This window comes from Astyanax mexicanus, chromosome 13, assembly GCF_023375975.1.
Source record: "Astyanax mexicanus isolate ESR-SI-001 chromosome 13, AstMex3_surface, whole genome shotgun sequence".
Lineage (NCBI taxonomy): Eukaryota > Metazoa > Chordata > Actinopteri > Characiformes > Acestrorhamphidae > Astyanax > Astyanax mexicanus.
Genome location: NC_064420.1, coordinates 14353122 through 14372347, shown reverse-complemented (window position 1 = coordinate 14372347; position 19226 = coordinate 14353122). Strand labels below are relative to the sequence as shown.

At 39.5% G+C, this 19226-nt stretch overlaps 1 protein-coding gene across 1 annotated transcript in view; it reads right to left on the bottom strand.

Moving 5' to 3' along the window:
• Positions 1-3837: 3837 nt before the first annotated feature.
• The window catches only part of si:dkey-65j6.2 (uncharacterized protein KIAA1755 homolog), a 41956-nt gene continuing 26567 nt past the window's right edge, over positions 3838-19226 (bottom strand). Inside the window, exons 15-24 of the mRNA XM_049462964.1 lie at positions 18082-19094; positions 14446-14695; positions 14229-14312; positions 12299-12523; positions 10619-10789; positions 8432-8609; positions 8220-8336; positions 6288-6539; positions 5740-5934; positions 3838-4394 (exon numbers count right to left, since the gene is read on the bottom strand). Of these exons, the coding sequence (XP_049318921.1) occupies positions 5780-5934; positions 6288-6539; positions 8220-8336; positions 8432-8609; positions 10619-10789; positions 12299-12523; positions 14229-14312; positions 14446-14695; positions 18082-19094 (2445 nt within the window). The 3' untranslated portion in view covers positions 3838-4394; positions 5740-5779. The remainder of the gene's footprint in view (positions 4395-5739; positions 5935-6287; positions 6540-8219; positions 8337-8431; positions 8610-10618; positions 10790-12298; positions 12524-14228; positions 14313-14445; positions 14696-18081; positions 19095-19226) is intronic.

Here is a 19226-nt window from a genome sequence, read left to right as displayed (position 1 = left end):
AAATTAAATTAAATTAAAACTCAATCCACACAATGCTTTAGGCATACTGTGATAGTGATGTATACAGGGCCATGTACAGTATAACATTAAACATGTAATATGTTAGATTATTATTATTATTAAGAAGAATAGATAACAAGTGAAAAATTCAAAACAAGGTGCAAGGTGTACTTTTCCCATCGTTATGATAGCAAAGACCAATGATGGGAATAACGGCGTTGAAATAAATGGCGTTACTAACGCCGTTACTTTTTTCAGTAAGGGGTAATCTAACTAATTACTCTGACTGTAACTATAACGCAGTTACCATTTCCGACACCCGTTACTGCACGTTACTTTAGCCGCTCAACTAACTTTTTTTTTTAACTTCGTGCAGACAAAGGCACAAGTGTGTGTGTGTGTGTGTGTGTGTGTGTGTGTGAGTGTGTGTGTGTGTGCTAGGGTTGGGCGGTATTGAAGTTTTTCATCCTGTCGTCAGATTATATGGCTGACACTGTAGTCTGACTGGCAGGCTGAGAGACTGCACTTCATGCGGCCGTAGAAGCAGTAGAAGAAGCGCCAAATCCCCGCAAGCCGCGCACCCATTAATCCACCTGCGCAGGGACGTGCACAGGTGCACCCCCCTAAAAAAAGAGTCTCTCTCTCTCCTGTATTCGTCTCTTTTCCGTGGGCATTTCGAATTTTCTGCATTAACACGATTCGAATAGTGCTTTATGTCCTTCATCATTCATCTTGCTTGATAAAATGAAATGTTATCAGCTGCATGTAACTTAGTTTGGTTAGCCTCCCACAAAACAACCTGAGCCATGTAAAACGTTGACAAGTTCGCTGGCTGTCGGTTTTTTTTTTTGCTACTACCTAAACGTGGCACAGTAGGTGGCTGTCAGATTATTTAGGATCACTAAACGTCCTAAACTCGACGACATCGGATTTTAGAGAAGTTGATTGTGATCATGTGTTGTAATACTGTGAAAGCAACTTTTCAAGCTCACTCTCACGCTGTACTCCCACGGTTGGTGTGCGTGAACGAGTTTAAAAGAACGCGTTCATTGAACACGCTCATTTTTTCGTGAACGTTACTGAACGCAACACATTTTTTAATAAAGAACTTGAACGTGAATTAGTTCACATTATGTGTCATGAATGGCAGACATCCCTGTAAATGAACGTTGGAATTTGTTTTCCATTGAAAACTAAGTGACACCTGCTTTCTCTTTTGAAACGCAACGAGAGAAAGTTCCTACCTCCTGTATTCTCGCTGGTGCCGCTTAAATTATGTATCACCAGACAGAAATGGTTTTGACATTGTGTGCGCAAAAGAGCGCGGAGGGCTGGAGAGAGAGCGCGCGCAAGAGAGAGAGAGAGAGAGAGAGAGATAGATTCATCACCTGGTATGAAACCCACAATTGCAGTGTCATCAGCAAATGTCTACAATGAGCAGTTTCAAAGAACGTATAATGATTTCTAGCTTGTAGTGTGAAAAAAATATTTATTTGAATATCTCACGAAAAAAGTAAAATGAACTGAACTTTGAACTAGTTCAGAATTAAAATTGTGAACTTTGAACGTGAACTGTTCACTTTCAGCATGTATGAACTGAACTTGAACTAGTTCAGAAAAGCTGTGAACTGGAACAACACTGTCCAAGGCATCTTCAAACTCCTCTTGGGTCTCTGCAAGTCGGCTGAAGCGCCACCCGGTCGTGTACTGCACTTTTCTTTCTTTTTTTTTTTTTTTTTTTTTTTTTAGTGAAGCGTGCTGCATGTCCCCCGCTACGCCCGCGCCCCTCCAGACATCTCTCCAGGTGTCTGAATCTGAATGATTGACTCCGAAAACTTTACGAAACTTCAATCAAAATTACGAATTATAAAGAAAACCCTGTTGAAATAAACGCGCGGATGAGCTGTAACTTTTGGATCGGCACAAAACTCACAGTGTGATTTGTTACATTGAACATAGTTCTATGTTACGCCACAGACCATTTTCTTCAGCTGAAGCCAGGAAAGCGGTAAAAATTCTCGCCGGCCCAAATTCGCTTTCAGTCTCGGGTTCGGGCAGACAATCTAAACTCTAGTATGCAGATTATTATTGTTATTAATTCTCCATTCTTTTAAATAGCAGGATACTTTGACTTTTATTTCTCTGGCCAGACCAGGGTCTCCAGGGAACAGTCTGTGATGTAATCATCTGTTTTTTAATACTATTTGTATTTTATATAAAGCTATGGCATGATAATTACCATAGGTAACCAAGTATTATTGTTGTTTACGAACAGGAACGAAATAACGAAAACTGAAAGTGAAAGTTCTCCTTAACTAAAAACTAATAAAAACAGTAATTAAAAGAAAAAACAAAAACAAACTGAAATTACACATTGAATACCCTCATTTTCGTGTTTGTTAATTTATTTATACGCACTGTTTCCACTACAGCAGTTTAACAGTCGGTGGTTTTGTGCAAAGGAGAGCCAGATTTTGCAGGGGTCAGATTTCAGCAACACGCTGCAGCGCTGCAGTGTGGGGGCGAGTAACACAAAAGTAATGCAATAGTTACTTATCCTGGTAACTAGTAACTTTTATAGTGAAGTAACTCAGTTAGTAACTCAAAAAAAAAAAGGTAAATCAAGCTAAATCAAGCTGCATGGTACATGGTTGATTGATGTGCGTCATCCTCTGATACCAGCATTTGGTCTGTGGGGTCCTGACTCTTGAAGAACTGGGTAAAAAAGGATGGTAAAATATGCACAGAAACAGAAGAACAACAGGCTGTGATTATAGATCTATGAAGTGTACTATTAGTGCATTTAAAAAATATGTATTATAACATTGAAAAGTTACTTTATGTCAGTAATTCAGCTCAGAATGTGAAACTTGTATGTTATATAGATGCATTACATAAAGTGTTTATTTCTTTTATTGTTGATGATTTTGGCTTACAGCCAGTAAAAACCCAACAGTTAATATATCAGAAAATTAGAGTATTACATAAGACCAATTGGTACTTTCTACAGTGTTGGAAGTGTGCCACGTCCTGCTGGAAAATGAAATCCACATCTCCATAAAAGTTGTCAGCAGAGGGAAGCATGAAGTGCTGTAAGATTTTGTGGGAAAACACTGCACTGACTTTAGACTTGATAATAAAACACAGTGGATCAACACCAGCAGATGACATGTCTCTCCAAACCAACACTGATCATCAGTAAATTTAGCATTTCATTTTGAAAATCAAGGGATCAGAGTCTGGAGGAAGAGTGGAGAGACACACAGTCCAAACTACTTGAGGTCTAGTGTGAAGTTTCCACCAATCAGTGATGGTTTGGAGAGACATGTCATCTGCTGGTGTTGATCCACTGTGTTTTAAGTTTTTAAGTCTAAAGTCAGTGCAGTGTTTTCCCACAAAATCTTTCATCTTTCATATTTCATTTTCCAGCATTACTTGGAACACTGCCCACACTGCCAAAAGTACCAATTGGTCTCTATATTATATAATACTCTCATTTTCTAACATACTGACTGTTGGATTTTTACTGGCTGTAAGCTATAATCATAAACAATAAAAGAAATAAAAGCTTAAAATAGATCACGCTTTATGTAATGCATCTATATAATATATGGATTTCACATTTTGAACTGAATTATGGAAATAAAGTTTTACTTTTTAATGATATTCAATTTTTTGGAGATTCACTAGTACATCAAAAGTTCAGTGGAGCTAAAACAACTGGATAATAGATGATAAAACAAGAAAGTAGTCATATTGTTATGCTTTGTCTGTGTACGTCTGTTCTCTGACCTTTGTGAACTTGATTTCAGTTATGAGGAAATGGCAACTCACTCATTTTCACAGTTGCATTTTTTATTTTCACTTTCACATTTTTATTATAACTATTATTATTAGTCTGAACATCTTAAATAATAATACTGCATTAACTCAGTCCATGCAATGCTTTAGGCATGCATTAATAATACTGTATACAGAGTCACGTATAACATCAATCATTAAACATGTAACATTAAAAAACATCAATAAAACATAAAAATAAAAAAAAAACATAATTGCATATACTTAATCATTTTTTCTTGAAAACCAAGGCACAGAAAATACTTCACCTTTAATATTCACCTTTAAGGAAAAACTTCAGAAATAAATATATTTTCACATATATTAATATATTTAACGAAATATGAACATTTCCCCATTTCCCAGCCAGGTTCTCAGTGGCACTGCAGATTCTCTAGAGCTGCTCTGCAATTATGAGTCACTGAGTTTGAAGATGAGTTAGCTGAATCAGTCTTATCTCTTTCCTGCACGCTGTTGTTGGTTGTGTCAGTTCTCGTGTGAACGGCTTTATCATCTCATCTCTGGAGTCATATGGCTGTAAAGCAGAAGTTCACCTGAAATACACAAGTAGAGATTAGCAATTAAACTTTGCATATAATTTTTATTTGGTACAATAATTACATAATATATAAACACCAAAGGCTCTATCTTAATAACTTAATGACTTAAATGTACCTGACCTTAAAATTAAATTAAAATAAGAATTTTCAGTGCCTTGGTTTTTGTTAAGAAATGGTATGAGGGGATGAAACACAGTAGTGCTGCAGTGTTTTTAAACACTGGGGGCGCTATTTTAACCATCTATAGGCGAGCTGTCTGTCAACCAGGCACAGTGCAGCTCCTTACGCAACTCAAAAAGCGCAAAAGGCATGTACTAATTCTCTTAATTAATCATGGGTGTGTTTTTGGAAACGGCTAAAATAAAAAAAGATGCAGAACTTTAGGACCTCAAATATTGCAAAGAAAACAAGTTCATATTCATACAGTTTTAAGAGTCCAGAAATCAATATTTGGTGGAATATCCCTGGTTTTTAATCACAGTTTTCATGCATCTTTGCATGTTCTCCTCCACCAGTCTTACACACTGCTTTTGGATAACTTTATGCCACTTCTGGTGCAAAAAAAATCAAGCAGTGTGATGGCTTGTGATCATCCATCTTCCTCTTGATTATATTCCAGAGGTTTTTTAATTTGGTAAAATCAAAGAAACTCATCATTTTTTAAGTGGTCTCTTATTTTTTCAGGTATGCACTGACTTTAGCGGATTGCTATTTTAATGGCGCAGTGCTTATGTGCTTCTCAGCAGATGAAACTGACCATCGCGTTCACGCTGTGAAGGTGCACAAGCAGGTAATTTACAGGAAAACAATTCTATTTTATTCTGTATTCTGTTTGTTTTTGATGTCAAAGTTGTGTGTGTGTAATGAGTAGGGGTGCATGCACCCGCCTGCCAGTTGTTCAGCCCACCTGCTTTGCCAAGATGGCAGTGAACGTCTGACGCTTAACTGTTGTCAGGGTTCAAATCAGTCAGTGGCGCACCTGTGTTTTCCGTTGCCAAGATAGCAATATGCCAGAAATTTACCCATCAGTTTAGATGTATTCACAAGCGTCTTTGCTATTTAAAATACGCAGACCTAAGTCTTGAAATTAGACTGTTTACGAGGTGTAAGATAGCAATGAGCATCACAACGAGATAGGCACCCTGCTCTGTGGTGGTTTTCTTTTCTGTGGGGTCCTGAACATTGAAGTACAGGGTGAAAGAAAGATTATAAAGTGTGCAGAGAAACAGCTACAGGACTACAATCTGTAATTTTAGAACTACAAAGTGTGGAGCTTAAAAAAAAGAACAATAGGTGTAGAAACCAGGAGGTGGTTATCTGTGTATGCCTGTGTTCTGACCTTTGTGGGGTTGAGTTATGAGGGAATGGCTGGTGGTTAGTCAGTACTGAAGGGTTTTTCTGGGCAGGGCAGGTGTTCTGCAGTGCAGGTGGGTCATGGGTGGTGCTGGCTGGGTAGCAGCAGAGTCTGGGGCAGTGAAGAACGCACCCCGGTTGCTGCACACTCCAGAACACTCTCCTGAATATTCAGTACTGACTGTGAAAACAGACGGACAGAGGGTGAGAGAGATGCAGGTGTTCTATTTAGTTAAGAGCTTAAAGGATTAATTCAATGAAAAATCAAACTAACTATGAAAAAAAACATCTGGAATTTTTTAGCAAACAAAAAGGTGTTAAACTGTAATATGTTTTATATTTTAGATCCTTCAAAGTTATCTCAGTCAGCTTTATGAAGTGGAGTCACCTTATGTTGGACAAAGGGGACACTTATTTTGAATGTTGTGCAGAACGGTAGGAAATGATCCTCCAAACCAGCAGTTCCTGACAAACACCTTCAGGTACATTTTTAATATGTTCAAGCATATATGCTAGAGACTTGTACACACGCACCAGTCAGGTGGCTCTGATGATCATCTTCTCTCAGGGCTTCTGAAGGTAAGAATAAACCGTGGCTGCTGCCGTGAACATGGTTTCCGTGGAACGCGCTGGGGGAGAGTGATCCTCGGCCAGAGGAGGAAGACGATTGGCTGCCTGAGGTTGAGGCGCTGCTGCCGGAGACTATCGACTCAGGCCTTGGCAGTGCAGTGTTTTTATGAAGGCTGGACACCAGTAGATTTGGTGTTTTCACCAATCCTTCGATTTCTGTAAAACAAGAAATGAATTTATGGATTTAATAATACATAAATAAAACAATTTTCACAATTCCGAAACTTTAATATGTTGAGAGAGCAAAGGAATAATAGGGTTTCAATTCTACAACTAACTAACTAACTAACTAACTAACTAATAAAATAACTAACTAACTAACTAACTAACTAATAACAGTGTAATTAGAACCAATCACAGTCGGGTGCATTTCCCAAAAGCGTATTTTCTAAGTATGTTAGCAACTTGTACAATATTAACCTAAATAATACAATAGAACAGTTAGGGAGAGGTTTCAGAACAAAAAAAAACGTGTGATTAGAACCAATCACATTTAGAGAGAGGTTTTAGAACAAACAATAGGGTGGTTAGAACCAATCACAGGCAAATGGAGGAGTAAAATTAACAAAAGTGTGATTAGAACCAATCACAGTCAGACAGAGGTTTCAGAACAGTGTGATTTAAACTGAGGTCTGAGAAAAAATTACAGTCAGAGGGAGCCCTTAGAACAAACAGTAAAATAAACGCAGTGGTAATTAGAGAAAATCTTTTTAGAACAAACAACCACATACAGAAAGAAGTCTCAGCAAAAACAACAGTTTGATTACAATTAATTAGTAATCAGAACTAACAAAGTGGTGATTAAACTAAATATACTCAAAAATGCAGTGCTGATTTGAACAAATCACAGTTTAGGGTAAGTCTCAGAAGAAAAAGTTGTAATTAGAACCAGTGACAGTCTGGGGGAGGTCTCCAAAAATTTGTAATTAGAACCTCCAGTCGCAGTCAGGAATAAGTGTCAGAATTTAAACAAAGGTGATTATTTAAACCAATAATTATAAGAGAGGATGTCACAACAAGCAACAGTAAAATTAAAACCAAAAACTGTCTCAAAATAAATACCAATATGATTAGAAGCAATAACAGACAGAGGTAGGTCTTAGAGCAAGCACCAGAGTGATCACATCAATACACAGTCAAGGAAAATCTCTAAATAAATGTGGTGGTGGTTAGAGCCAATCACAGTAACGGAAAGGGGTCAGAATAAACAAGGTGGTTATTAGAACGAATCACATTCTGGGAGAGGTCTCAGAAAAAGTAGTAATATACAGGGGTTGGACAGTGAAACTGAAACACCTGTCATTTTAGTGTGGGAGGTTTCATGGCTAAATTGGAGCAGCCTGGTGGTCAATCTTCATTAATTGCACATTATTGCTCCAGTAAGAGCAGAGTGTGAAGGTTCAATTAGCAGGGTAAGAGCACAGTTTTGCTCAAAATATTGCCATGCACACAACATTATGGGTGACAAAAGAGGACAAATTGTTGGTGCACGTCTTGCTGGCGCATCTGTGACCAAGACAGCAAGTCTTTCTCATGCATCAAGAGCATCCACAGTATCCAGGGTAATGTCAGCATACCACCAAAAAGGGCGAACCACATCCAACAGGATTAACTGTGGACGCTGTAAGAGGAAGCTGTCCTAAAATGATGTTCGGGTGCTAACCCGGATTGTATCCAAAAAACATAAAACCACGGCTGCCCAAATCACGCAGAATTCAATGTGCACCTCAACTCTCCTGTTTCCTCCAGAACTGTCCGTCACCACAATAAATTATTGTGCTCTAAAACCAGATGTTTCAGTTTCATTGTCCAACCCTTGCATTTGGCTTATGTTACCTCTTCCTGGCAGAAAGCCGGTGATGGCTCTGTCCTGAATCGCTCCCTCGCTGGGCTGGATGTCCATGAAAGCTTTGCTAGCCACTCCCATGAACACGCGCTCCTGTCTCCGCAACTCTGTGAAGCAAATGTCCTACTGAGTCAGATTTACACTCTCTTCTGGTTCTGATAATAGCAGCCAAACTCAGGAGATGTCTCCCTCTCTGTGTCACCTCTGTTCTTCAGGGCCTGTTCCCACAGGATCTGCTCCAGGTCTTCAGTCCAGGCCTGTTTGATGTCCTGCCTCTCGGCCTGAAGTACGTAGGTGTCCTGGGCTCTCCTCCTCCTGAACCAAATCTCAAAGCACAGGCCGCTCTGCCCACAGCTCTGCGTCAGTCCTACATCACACGTCTGCATTTCAAATGGAATAAATGACATTTAGTATTAGGTGCTGCACTATTACAAAATATCACTTGTGTTTATGTGTTTCTTTTACAGTTATAAAAAACTGTAATAACTGTATTTAACAGTGATATATCTGTATAACAAACATTTCTGAAATTGCAGAAAATTTTACATTTTATTTTATGGTTATTGTCAGCTAAAAACTGCTTAAAAAATTCACTCTACACGACTGGTTGTGTTGTAATCGCCTAAAAGTTCTTCAGTTGCTGAGACTTTCACACTACATGACTGATAAGCAACACAGGGTCACAAATTACACAATTTTTTCACTGTGGGAAATTGCCGACTCACCTGGCTGCTCTCCAGAAGCACATTAAGCAGTTGCAGTGAGTCAAACATGACATGGGTTCACATTAATCAAATAACAAAAAAAAAATGTCTGGTCATTTTTATACTGAATTGTGTACTCATGTCCTTAATACAGAACTATATTAAAAGTTTCAGTGTTTCAGTACTGCAGACATCATTTTCTATCGTTTTAAACTCCAGTTATAAGCCTTATAAGCCTCTCCAGGATCAGCTCGCCAACCAATCAGCTCATAGTAGCAGTAATGCTAGTGCTTTAAAGTGTAAAACCTGTGTTGTCTGTAGATAAACTGAAATATACAGGAAATATATAAGCATTATTCTACTTTCTAAAATTAAATTAAAATTAATAATGAACTACTTGTATTTCTTATTTTTTTTAAGTTTTTAGCTTTTTTTAGCTTTTTTTTTTTTAGCATTTACCCCCATTCATAGAGGACTCACAAACAATGGTATAACAGAGGAGACAGAAAGTGGTCAGAATCTCCAAAAACGGCTATGATGTGTATTGGACCATTGGTTCTCTGCTGCTCCTGCCTCCCAGTCACCGACTGAGTCAGATATTAAACATGTTGAATATTTGCTGGGCGTCTGCGACTGGTCAGAGATCAGTCAGCTACAGCTCTGCAAACGTCTTTCAGTAGTTCACACTACACGACTGAGTGAGCGCGAACATTGAGTGATTATCGATTTGCCTCAGAGCAAGTTTTTGTCGGCGATCAACGAAAAACCGTTGGCGACTGAAAAACTGGGCTAAAATCATGAATCATGAATCATGTGAACCTGGCATTGGGTTCGCACAGCCGTTGGGCCACAGAAATTGCAATTTGTAATTAGCAAACCTTACGCTTCAGTATTATATTACATTTTTACAAAAGCTCAATATTTGTTGGTCTTGTTGGTTTAACCATATTTCCGCCTATATTTAATTTGTGTATTTATTTAGAAAAAAAAAATTCAACTATTTATTACCTTTTGACCTTTAAATGTCAGGTTCCATTCACCACTACTGTGAAAAAACTGAGTACATTTCTATAAAACACAGTATTTTACAATTTTTTTAATTTTTACAATGCATCACATTTTTTAAAAACAATTTAAAGAATTTTAAAGATTTATATACCATACACACTTTGCATTTGGAGTGAGATAAAATTACACTGACATGCTATGACATGCTACATGTCATGTGACAGGAACTAACATCATGTCACGTGATTTTTGCCATCTCCCATGAAAGCCATAGAATGCTGCTTGAGTTTCTTCTCTGTCGCACAGACAGTTGTAGACAGACACCACCAGGCACGATAATTACCACCCACTGCACTGTCCACTGTGGGTGGTAATCTTTTCTATGATGTATTCCTGTAAACATGTGACACTGTGGATCGAGGAATGTTAAATGCCCCTACAACTTTGGAAATGAAATGTATTATTCTTTCCAACTACCCTTATTTACTTTACCTTGCCATGAGCACAGTGACCAGTGGCCATCCCCTAAAGTAACACCTTTCGAGTTTTGGCATGGCAGTGTATGCTAGTGTATGTGTAACTTTTCTCTAAACTATTGGTGTAAAATAATCTCTAGTCACCGGTTTGCAATTAAGCAGAAAATCTCCAAAGAAGCCAAAAGGTCTTGTTTGGCTCACCTTGAAAGACTGTTTGTAGACGTAAACCTCATCTCCACGAAGAGTTTTCTTCATCTTAGTGAAGAGGATAAGGTCCTGGAACAGGAACACTCTGCGCAAAGCTCTTTTCTTACGGAAAATCACATAAAACTCATCCTGACGAATTAACTGGCCTTGCTCCTTCAAGTTCACCTACAAAAAGAAATGCAGGAGTTACTCATCAACCAAGCAGGAACACAACTGACCTTACAGTATAAGGTACAGCCCCAAATGAGAAAGAGTTAGAAATATATGAAAAATACAAATACAAAAACAGGAGCAAAGACTGACTATAAAAAGCTCATTTTAGAGAGGACTAAAGACTTTGTATAGAGTTGCTTGCAAAAGTATTCCTTGAACTTTTTCTCATTTTGTCACCTTAAAACCACAAATTTAAATGTATTGTTTTATATTAAAAAAAGTATTCAGCACCCCTATACCAATACTTAGTAGAACAAGTCTTTTGACATATGCCTCAACCCTGCCAGGTTGGAAGTCTTGCACAGATGCTCAATGGGCATTTTTTTCATATATACCATTCCACTGTAGCTCTGGCTGTATGTTTAGGGTCATTGTCTTGCTGGAAGGTCAATCTCCTTCTCAGTCTCAGGTCTTGTGCAGCTTCCAACAGGTCCATCCATCTTCCCATCAACTCTGAACAGCTTCCCTTTCTCTACTAAAGAAAAACATCCCCACAGAATGATGCTGCCACCAACATGTTTCACAGTGGATTGTTCAGGGTTACTTTTCTGCCCCACATTGCGATTTGCATTTAGGCCAAAATGTTAAACTTTGTCCTTCTTCTTCTTCGTTTCTGGGTCCCCAACATGGCTTGTGGCAAATTATTTTAACACTTTTCTTCCATAAAGGCCAGATTTGTGGATGGCATGAGTTGTAGTTGTCCTGTGAAAAGATTCTCTCACCGGAGCTGTGGATTTCTGCAGCTCCTCCAGAGTGACCGTGGGCCTCTTGGCTGCTTATCTGGCCAGTGCTCTGCTTGCTTGATTTGTCAGTTTAGGGGGACAGCCATGTCTTGTTAGGTTTGCAGTTGTAGAATACTTTTTCCATTTTTCTCCGCAATTTTATCTCTGTCCAGTCTTGTGAGTTCCTTGGTCTTCATGGTGCTGTTTGTTCACTAGTCTTTTCTAACAAACCACTGAGGTCTTCACAGATGAATGGCCTCATACTGAGACTAAATTGCACACAGCTGGACTCTATTAACTAATTAAGTGACTTCTAAAGGCAATTAATTGGACTGGATTTTTTCTTAGGGGAATATAAGTAAAGGGGGCTGAATACTTTTTGGCCGTCATCCTTTTCAGTTTTTGTTTTATTAAAATGTGGAATTTTTTTAATCTGGACCTAAAATTCAGTTTCCGGCCCTGGATTTTGTTGATTTTGAGGAAGTCCATTGATTTCAAGGAAGTCCAGGACTGGATACTGGATTTAAGGTCCATATTTAAAGACTGCTGTTTGAGTAATGTCAACTTAATTAGAATAAGAACAGTTCATTTAATTCACTTTAGAAGTGCCCAGTTCTGTATATAATTTCAGCTTAAGTGTTTTAAGTTACAACTTAAATGGTTCCAGGCAATCAGTTTTCTCTTAACTCATAAGGTTTACAGTGTGGGTGTTAACAGAGCTGAGGAGCGTCTGACTCACGTCACAGTTGCGGATGGCGTCCATGGTGAGCAGGTCATTGCCGTGGCGTAGCTGAAAGCGGATGACCTCGGCAGCGGCCTGTATCTCCTGACGCTCTGAGTCCTGTCCTGGTCCACACTCCCCCACCATCTCCTGCAGCAGCAGACTGTACTTACTGATCCTCTGAACCGGCTTCAGCAGGTAGGAGGACAGATCCATACTGTCCCTCAGCTCCAGCTGCTTACGCTGCACACAAGAACAGAACAGCTGTTTCTAATAAAGTGGCCACGCAGTGGAAACACAAGGTAGGTGTTTCTAATAAAGTGGCCAGTGAGTAGAAACACAAGAAGGTATTTCTAATAAAGTATTTAGTGACTGGAAGTACAAGGTGGTGTTTCTAATAAAGTGGCCAGTGAGTGGAAATACAAGGGGGTGTCTCTAATAAAGTGGCCAGTGAGTAAAAACACAAGGAGTGTTTCTAATAAAGTGGCCAGTACGTGAAAACACAAGGTAGATGTTTCTAATAAAGTGGCCAGTGAGTGGAAGCACATGGAAAGGGTTTTCTAATAAAGTGGCCGGTGAGTGAAAACATAAGGGGGTGTTTCTAATAAAGTGGCCAGTGAGTGAAAACATAAGGGGGTGTTTCTAATAAAGTGGCCAGTGAGTGAAAACCCAAGGGGGTGTTTCTAACAAAGTGGCCAGTAAGTGAAAACACAAGGGGTGTTACTAATAAAGTTGCCAGTGAATGGAAACACAAGGTAGATGTTTCTAATAAAGTGGCCAGTAAGTGGAGGCGCATGCCAGGTGTTTCTAATAAAGTGGCCAGTGAGTGGAAAAACAAGGTAGGTGTTTCTAATAAAGTGGCCAGTGAGTGGAAGTACAAGGGTTGTTTCTAATAAAGTGGCCAGTGAGTGGAAACACAAGGAGGTGTTTCTAATAAAGTGGCCAGTGAGTGGAAGTACTAGGGTTGTTTCTAATAAAGTGGCCAGTGAGTGGAAACACAAAGGTGTGTTTCTAATAAAGTGGCCGGTAAGTGAAAACACAAGGAGATGTTTCTAATAAAGTGTCCAGTGAGTGGAAATACAAGGGGGTGTTTCTAATAAAGTGGCCAGTGAGTGAAAAACAAGGGGTGTTTCTAATAAAGTGGCCAGTGAGTGGAAATTCAATGTAGGTGTTTCTAAGGGACCAGTGAGTAGAAATACAAGAAGGTGTTTCTAATAAAGTGTTTAGTGAGTGGGGGGCACATGGGAGGTATTTCTAATAAAGTGGCCAGTGAGCATAAACATAAGGTAGGTGTTTCTAATAAAGTGGCCAGTGTGTGGAAACACAAAGGGGTGTTTCTAAGAAAGTGACCAGCAAGTAGGAATCAAGGGGGTGTTTCTAATAAAGCGGCCGGTATGTAGAAAACAAGTGGGTGTTTCTAATAAAGTGACCAGTGAGGGGAAGCACAACGTAGGTGTTTCTAATAAAGTGACCAGTGAGGGGAAGCACAACGTAGGTGTTTCTAATAAAGTGACCAGTGAGTGGAAGTACAAGGTAGGTGTTTCTAATAAATTGGCCAGTGAATGAATTTCTTAATGGCGTTTTTCTAATAAAGTGACCAATAAGTAGAAGCACATGGGAGGTTTTTTTAAGTTGCCATTAAGTGTAAGCACTAGGGGGTGTTTCTAATATATTGGCCACTGAATGGATGTTCAATGGGTTCATTCTAGTAAAGTGACCAGGGAAACGAAGCACTAGGGGGTGTTTCTAATGAAAAAGAAATCTGGGGATGCACAAGGGGGGGGGGGGGGGGTGTTTCTATTAAAGTGTCCAGTAAATGTAAGTAAAAGAAAGGTGCTTCTATAAGCTAAACTTAAGTTAATATAACAAAACTTGTTTCTCATTTCCTCAGTTGTGTCATATAAGATATAGCCAGTTTTCTCTCTCTTTTCTTACAAAATTTCCTCACCTTGAAGAATTTATGCTGTTGGACCAGAGCATCTGACTGGGGCTTGTTCTTGCTGTAGAGCGCATATAACCCAAAATTCTCTCTCTGCATCCAAAACACAAGCAAAATGATACAAGAACACGGCTTTAGTGTATTATCACATCAACATAACTGTAGAGGACATTCAGCAGCGTTGTAATGGATAGTGATTATGTGGAGGAAGCTAAGAAGGACTCACATGTCTGAGGAAGCAGCGGCCCACCCTCAGCGGCTCCCCCCGGCATGACTCCAGCTCCTGCAGAAAGTAGCGGCAGTGGAAGTCGTGCAGTTTCTCCAGGTTTCCGAAGATTCGTCCTCTCTGGCCTCTCAGGTCTGGAGGAACGTCTGGTCTGGTCAGCAGGGGGACGTAGTGAGTCAGAATGTAACCCAGAGAGCGTACGTATTCCAGCTCCGTCAACAACAACTCCTCCATGATACGCTGCAGCTTTCTGGCAGAGGAAACAGAGACTTCAGCACATACTCTCATAAATAGGTATTTATCAATAGATTTAATTTATCTACAGATTTCCATTAAACATAGTGACTTTAAACATTACATTACATTTAACAGATGCTTTTGTCCGAAGCGACTTACAATAGTGAAGTACAAAAGTAATAGAAGTTAAAGGTAAAAAAACATCTTTAAGCCAGGCGGACACGGTGCGATTTTAGCCCGATTTTAAGCCCGATCTGGTCGGATGCGACTGAATTTCATGATTGGGCCGAATTTTAGCTTGATCGTGCGTCGTTTGTCGTGCAGTGTGAGAGGGGAAGCGATGTCCGATTTATTGCCCATACGAGCTGCGAATGGGCAGTCGGACGCGACCAGGGATTTCTGACATGCCAGAAATTTTGGTCGCTTGTCTCACAGTGTGAGCTGTTTTGCGGGCCGATTTCTTAACGTCACGACCTGTTTTCCCAAAAATATGCACAGTAACTATAAATTATTATTAGTCATATTTATTTCTGTCAGTTATAAGGATTTATATTTATGTTCGGTACACAGACTTATAGCTTAATATAGCAGACACAGGCATTCTGCTGTTTAAGAATTTCAACAGATGCTTATTCTCAGTCAATAGCTGGAGTTTTTGAAAAGAAAAATTAAAAGAGAAAATAACTTTGACAAACATACATTTATTTTATTTCACTTTGCTATTACATCTGAAAAATAAAGCACATTGTCAGCCTCTGGTGCTGCCCGCGTCAATTATATAAAACTTAAAACATGCACAGAAATATAAAACTATATTTTATAATTCGTTTCTTTTCGCCAGGGCAAATTTATTAAAATTATAAATATATTAATTTATTAATTAAAATCTCGTCCAGTGCTCCAGAATATTAGCCACGCAAAGCCAGCTTAGCGCAGCCCGTGGCATTGCGCGCAGAATAACCTCTGTCTGCTAAAATAAACGTTTTAATAAATAAGGTCGGAGAAGTGTAGTAAAATTAGTGCTATTAAACTTACTAAAGCTAATAAATGTACTGATAATTAATAAAGATAAATCGGACAAAATGCGCTGCGCCTCTCTCTCGCTCTCTTTCGCAGCGCGGAGCTGAATTCAGCGCGAGGCTACAGATAATATGAAACTCAGTTCAGTTGAATAAAAATAAGTAAGGGCCTGTAAGTACAAGCAAAGGACCTGTAGTAAATATTGTCAAATATAAAGAATAGTTTGAGGTTTTGGTGAGCTGTTTTCATGATTTGAAACTGAAACTAACTGAAACTTTGAATATTCTGCAGAAAGCCTGGGTTATTTTAAACGAATGTTTAATGAGTTTATATTTTATATTTATTCATTTAAATTTTTTTTCTTCTTTTATTAATCAAATCATTAAATATATATCTTCATAAGATATAATTTTTTTACCTTTTATGTCAATTTTTATGATCTTTTTAAAAGGTCCTATTTTTCCTTTTTTACGTATAGATTTTATTCGTCTATAATAAATGTCAGTTTTTATTTCTATTTTTTATATATTTTTTTAATCCCTTTTAAACTGTTAATGCTCAGCGGCACTGTACATGAGGGTCCCTATCCAGTGTGAATAATCGATTGCTTGTTTAATATTCAGTGTTAAAAAACCAGTTTTTACATAAACAATAAACAGAATAAAAAATAAAATTATTTTATTTTATTTAAGCTGCTGGTGTTTCTTTCGCAGCCTGACGCGCAGTCATTTTTCTATGCGCTCTCCGTCTGTAAAACGGACCACGTAGAGTCCACGTCGCCTCAGCCACCTGCGAGTCCATGTACGTCTCTTCCGTGGACTTTCAGCGCACAACAGGGCACAAATAAGCAAAGAAGCGCTTTCTTTTGCAAGGCGACATGTTGTGTTGAAGCGAGAGTTTGTACGCAAAGAAAGCTCCGCCTACGGGCTGCGTTTAGACGTGCAGTGTAAGCTCCCCCATCGCAGCAGGTCAGTCGGACCTGACAAACGATTCAAACGTGCAGTGTGAGCTCTCCAGAACGCATCCGATTAAAAAAATCGCACAGTGTCCGCCTGGCTTTAGATAGGGCCTAAAGGGAAATAATGGGATAGAGGAGTGAAGGAGGGGAAGAAGGAAATTAGGTTAGAGTAGTTAGTTAGTTAGAGGTGTTAAGAGAGTAAGTGCTCTTTGAAGAGCTCTGTCTTCAGGAGTTTCTTAAAGAAAGCGAGGGACGCTCCTGATCTGGTAGTGGAAGGTAGTTTGTTCCACCATTGTGGAACTCTGTATGAGAACAGTCTGGATTGCTTTGTGTGAATGTTTGTTTGGTAAAGCGAGGCGACGTTCACTGGAGGAGCGCAGCGGCCGGGAGGTAGCGTAAACCTTCAGAAGTGAGTGCAGGTAGGAAGGAGCTGTTCTGTCATCACCTTGTAGGCGTTTGTAAGAGCTTTGAATTTGATATGAGCAGCAACTAGTAGCCAATGGAGCTCAATGAGCAGTGGGGTGACGTGCCTGTTTTGGCTGGTTGAAGACCAGACGTGCTGCTGCATTCTGGATCTTCTGAAGTGGTTTTACTACACAGGCCAAACCCAATTCCAAAAAGAAAAAAACATGTAAAATGTAAATAAATGTCCTCTGTCCCAAAATCTCATCACATTTCTGCAAATATTGTATTGTAACTTTAAGTCTGAGATTTGCAAATCATGGTGTTCTTTTATTCATAGTTTCTTTACATTTCACATTTCACATCATTTAAAAACAAATGACGAGAGATTACAAATTCACAGACTTATAACATGCAAACGATTTACCGTATATTTCTAATATAGTTAAACTAAACATTAAACCTGCAGATGTACCTTAGATGACATCAGTGTTAGCTTTAAGACAAAGAGAAAGACAAGTTAGTAATGAATTTGGTTTGCAGCAATAGTAATTAGTCTAATTTGCTTCCATAAATTAGTCCATGACCATTGACCATGGTGATTACATCATCTCAACCATTCTCTTGTAAATATACTGTGTCCAAAAGTCCCCACTGCTGACATAATCCTAAACCATCTTAAGTATAGTTGGATTTCTACCTAACCTTGTTAAGCAAACAAATCACATCAATCAAATACTCACAGTAATCTTCCATAATCTACTGCAAAAGAATAACAACTCATACAACAGCAAAAGTGGAACAAAGTCTCTTTGAAAATTTTTGCATTATGAGGGCAGCAGATGTCTGGATTCTTTTGGACACTATATATACACTATATGGAATGAGTAGTGAGACTCTAGCTCAGTAATTTGCGTTAGCAGCCCTGGCATTAGGTGAATATGAGGGGTGTACTTGCTTTTGTCGTATACTACACTGAAAATAAATTGATGTGACAGTGTTAGAATGTAATAACTCACATAGTGTTGCTTGCAGTGCCAGAACCATTCAAAGAATTTGTGCCATCATTTCGCCAGGTGAAAGCCTCCTCAGAGTGGAAGGTACGTCCATGGGGCGCTGGTTCAATGTATGATCTCTCTGAGATGAAGTGGCCAGGGTAAGGACGCTGGGTAGGACGTTGATAATCCTGAGATATCTCCAGAGTCTGGAAGGTGGGTAGGGTCTGGGAGCAGGAGGGCACTACTGGGTAGTCTGTGGTTTGGTTTCCGTGATATGTAACATCTGGTAATTGAGATTCAGAACCAAGTTTTGGGGTATTAGGTTCAACACAGGTGGATGGTATGAGAGTATGAGATTTTGGAGAACTGGAGTACTCAGCAATGTTCCTCTTGGAGTTGTTCTGCCAGGGGAACCACTGGCAACCAACCGTGCCTGAGCCTTCAATGGATTTCTGCCTGTGGTCTTGGGATGTCTTTCTAGGGGCGTTTTTGGCGTAGTCGGCAGGATCATGGTCTGAGGCTGCAGTTTCCCTGGACCCTTTACGACCTTTGCGGGATTGCTTGAAGTTGATGTTGAAGCAGGACACAGTGCCGTAGATGCTGTCTCGGTCACGTTCTTGGCAGAGCTGGACCTCAGAACTGTCGTGCGGTCTCCTGCGCAGGATTCCATGTGGAGGATCTGAAGTTACATCGGTTGAAACCTCCGAATGGCTTGCATCTACTCCACTACCATACCATCCATAAGGTGAAGGCACAGGAACCGAGGGATACTGAGCTTGCTCCAGATCCTGCAGGCACTCCTCCAGTTGCCGACTGACCTCCTGACACGTTACCCAAGCCACGTTCCAAACTTGCACTGCCTGGGACATCTTCAGAGAGCAAGCTTGGGCCTTTGCCTCCTGAAAGCATTCAGGAGAGAACTCACTCATTACCTCGTGGCATCTCTGAAGAGTCATCTGCTTCTCTTGAAGTGTCATGCACTGCAGTCTTTCTTGTTCCAAATGTTGTGAGCAATCCTTCGCCACTTCAGTTGCCTGTGATCATAAAAAAGGAATATACTACATAAAAGGTTGGATAAAAAAAAATTACACACTACTTGTCCTTTTTTTTCATTTTTAATGCTTTTTAATTATTCATCATATTCCTGAAAGCTTGGGCTACACATA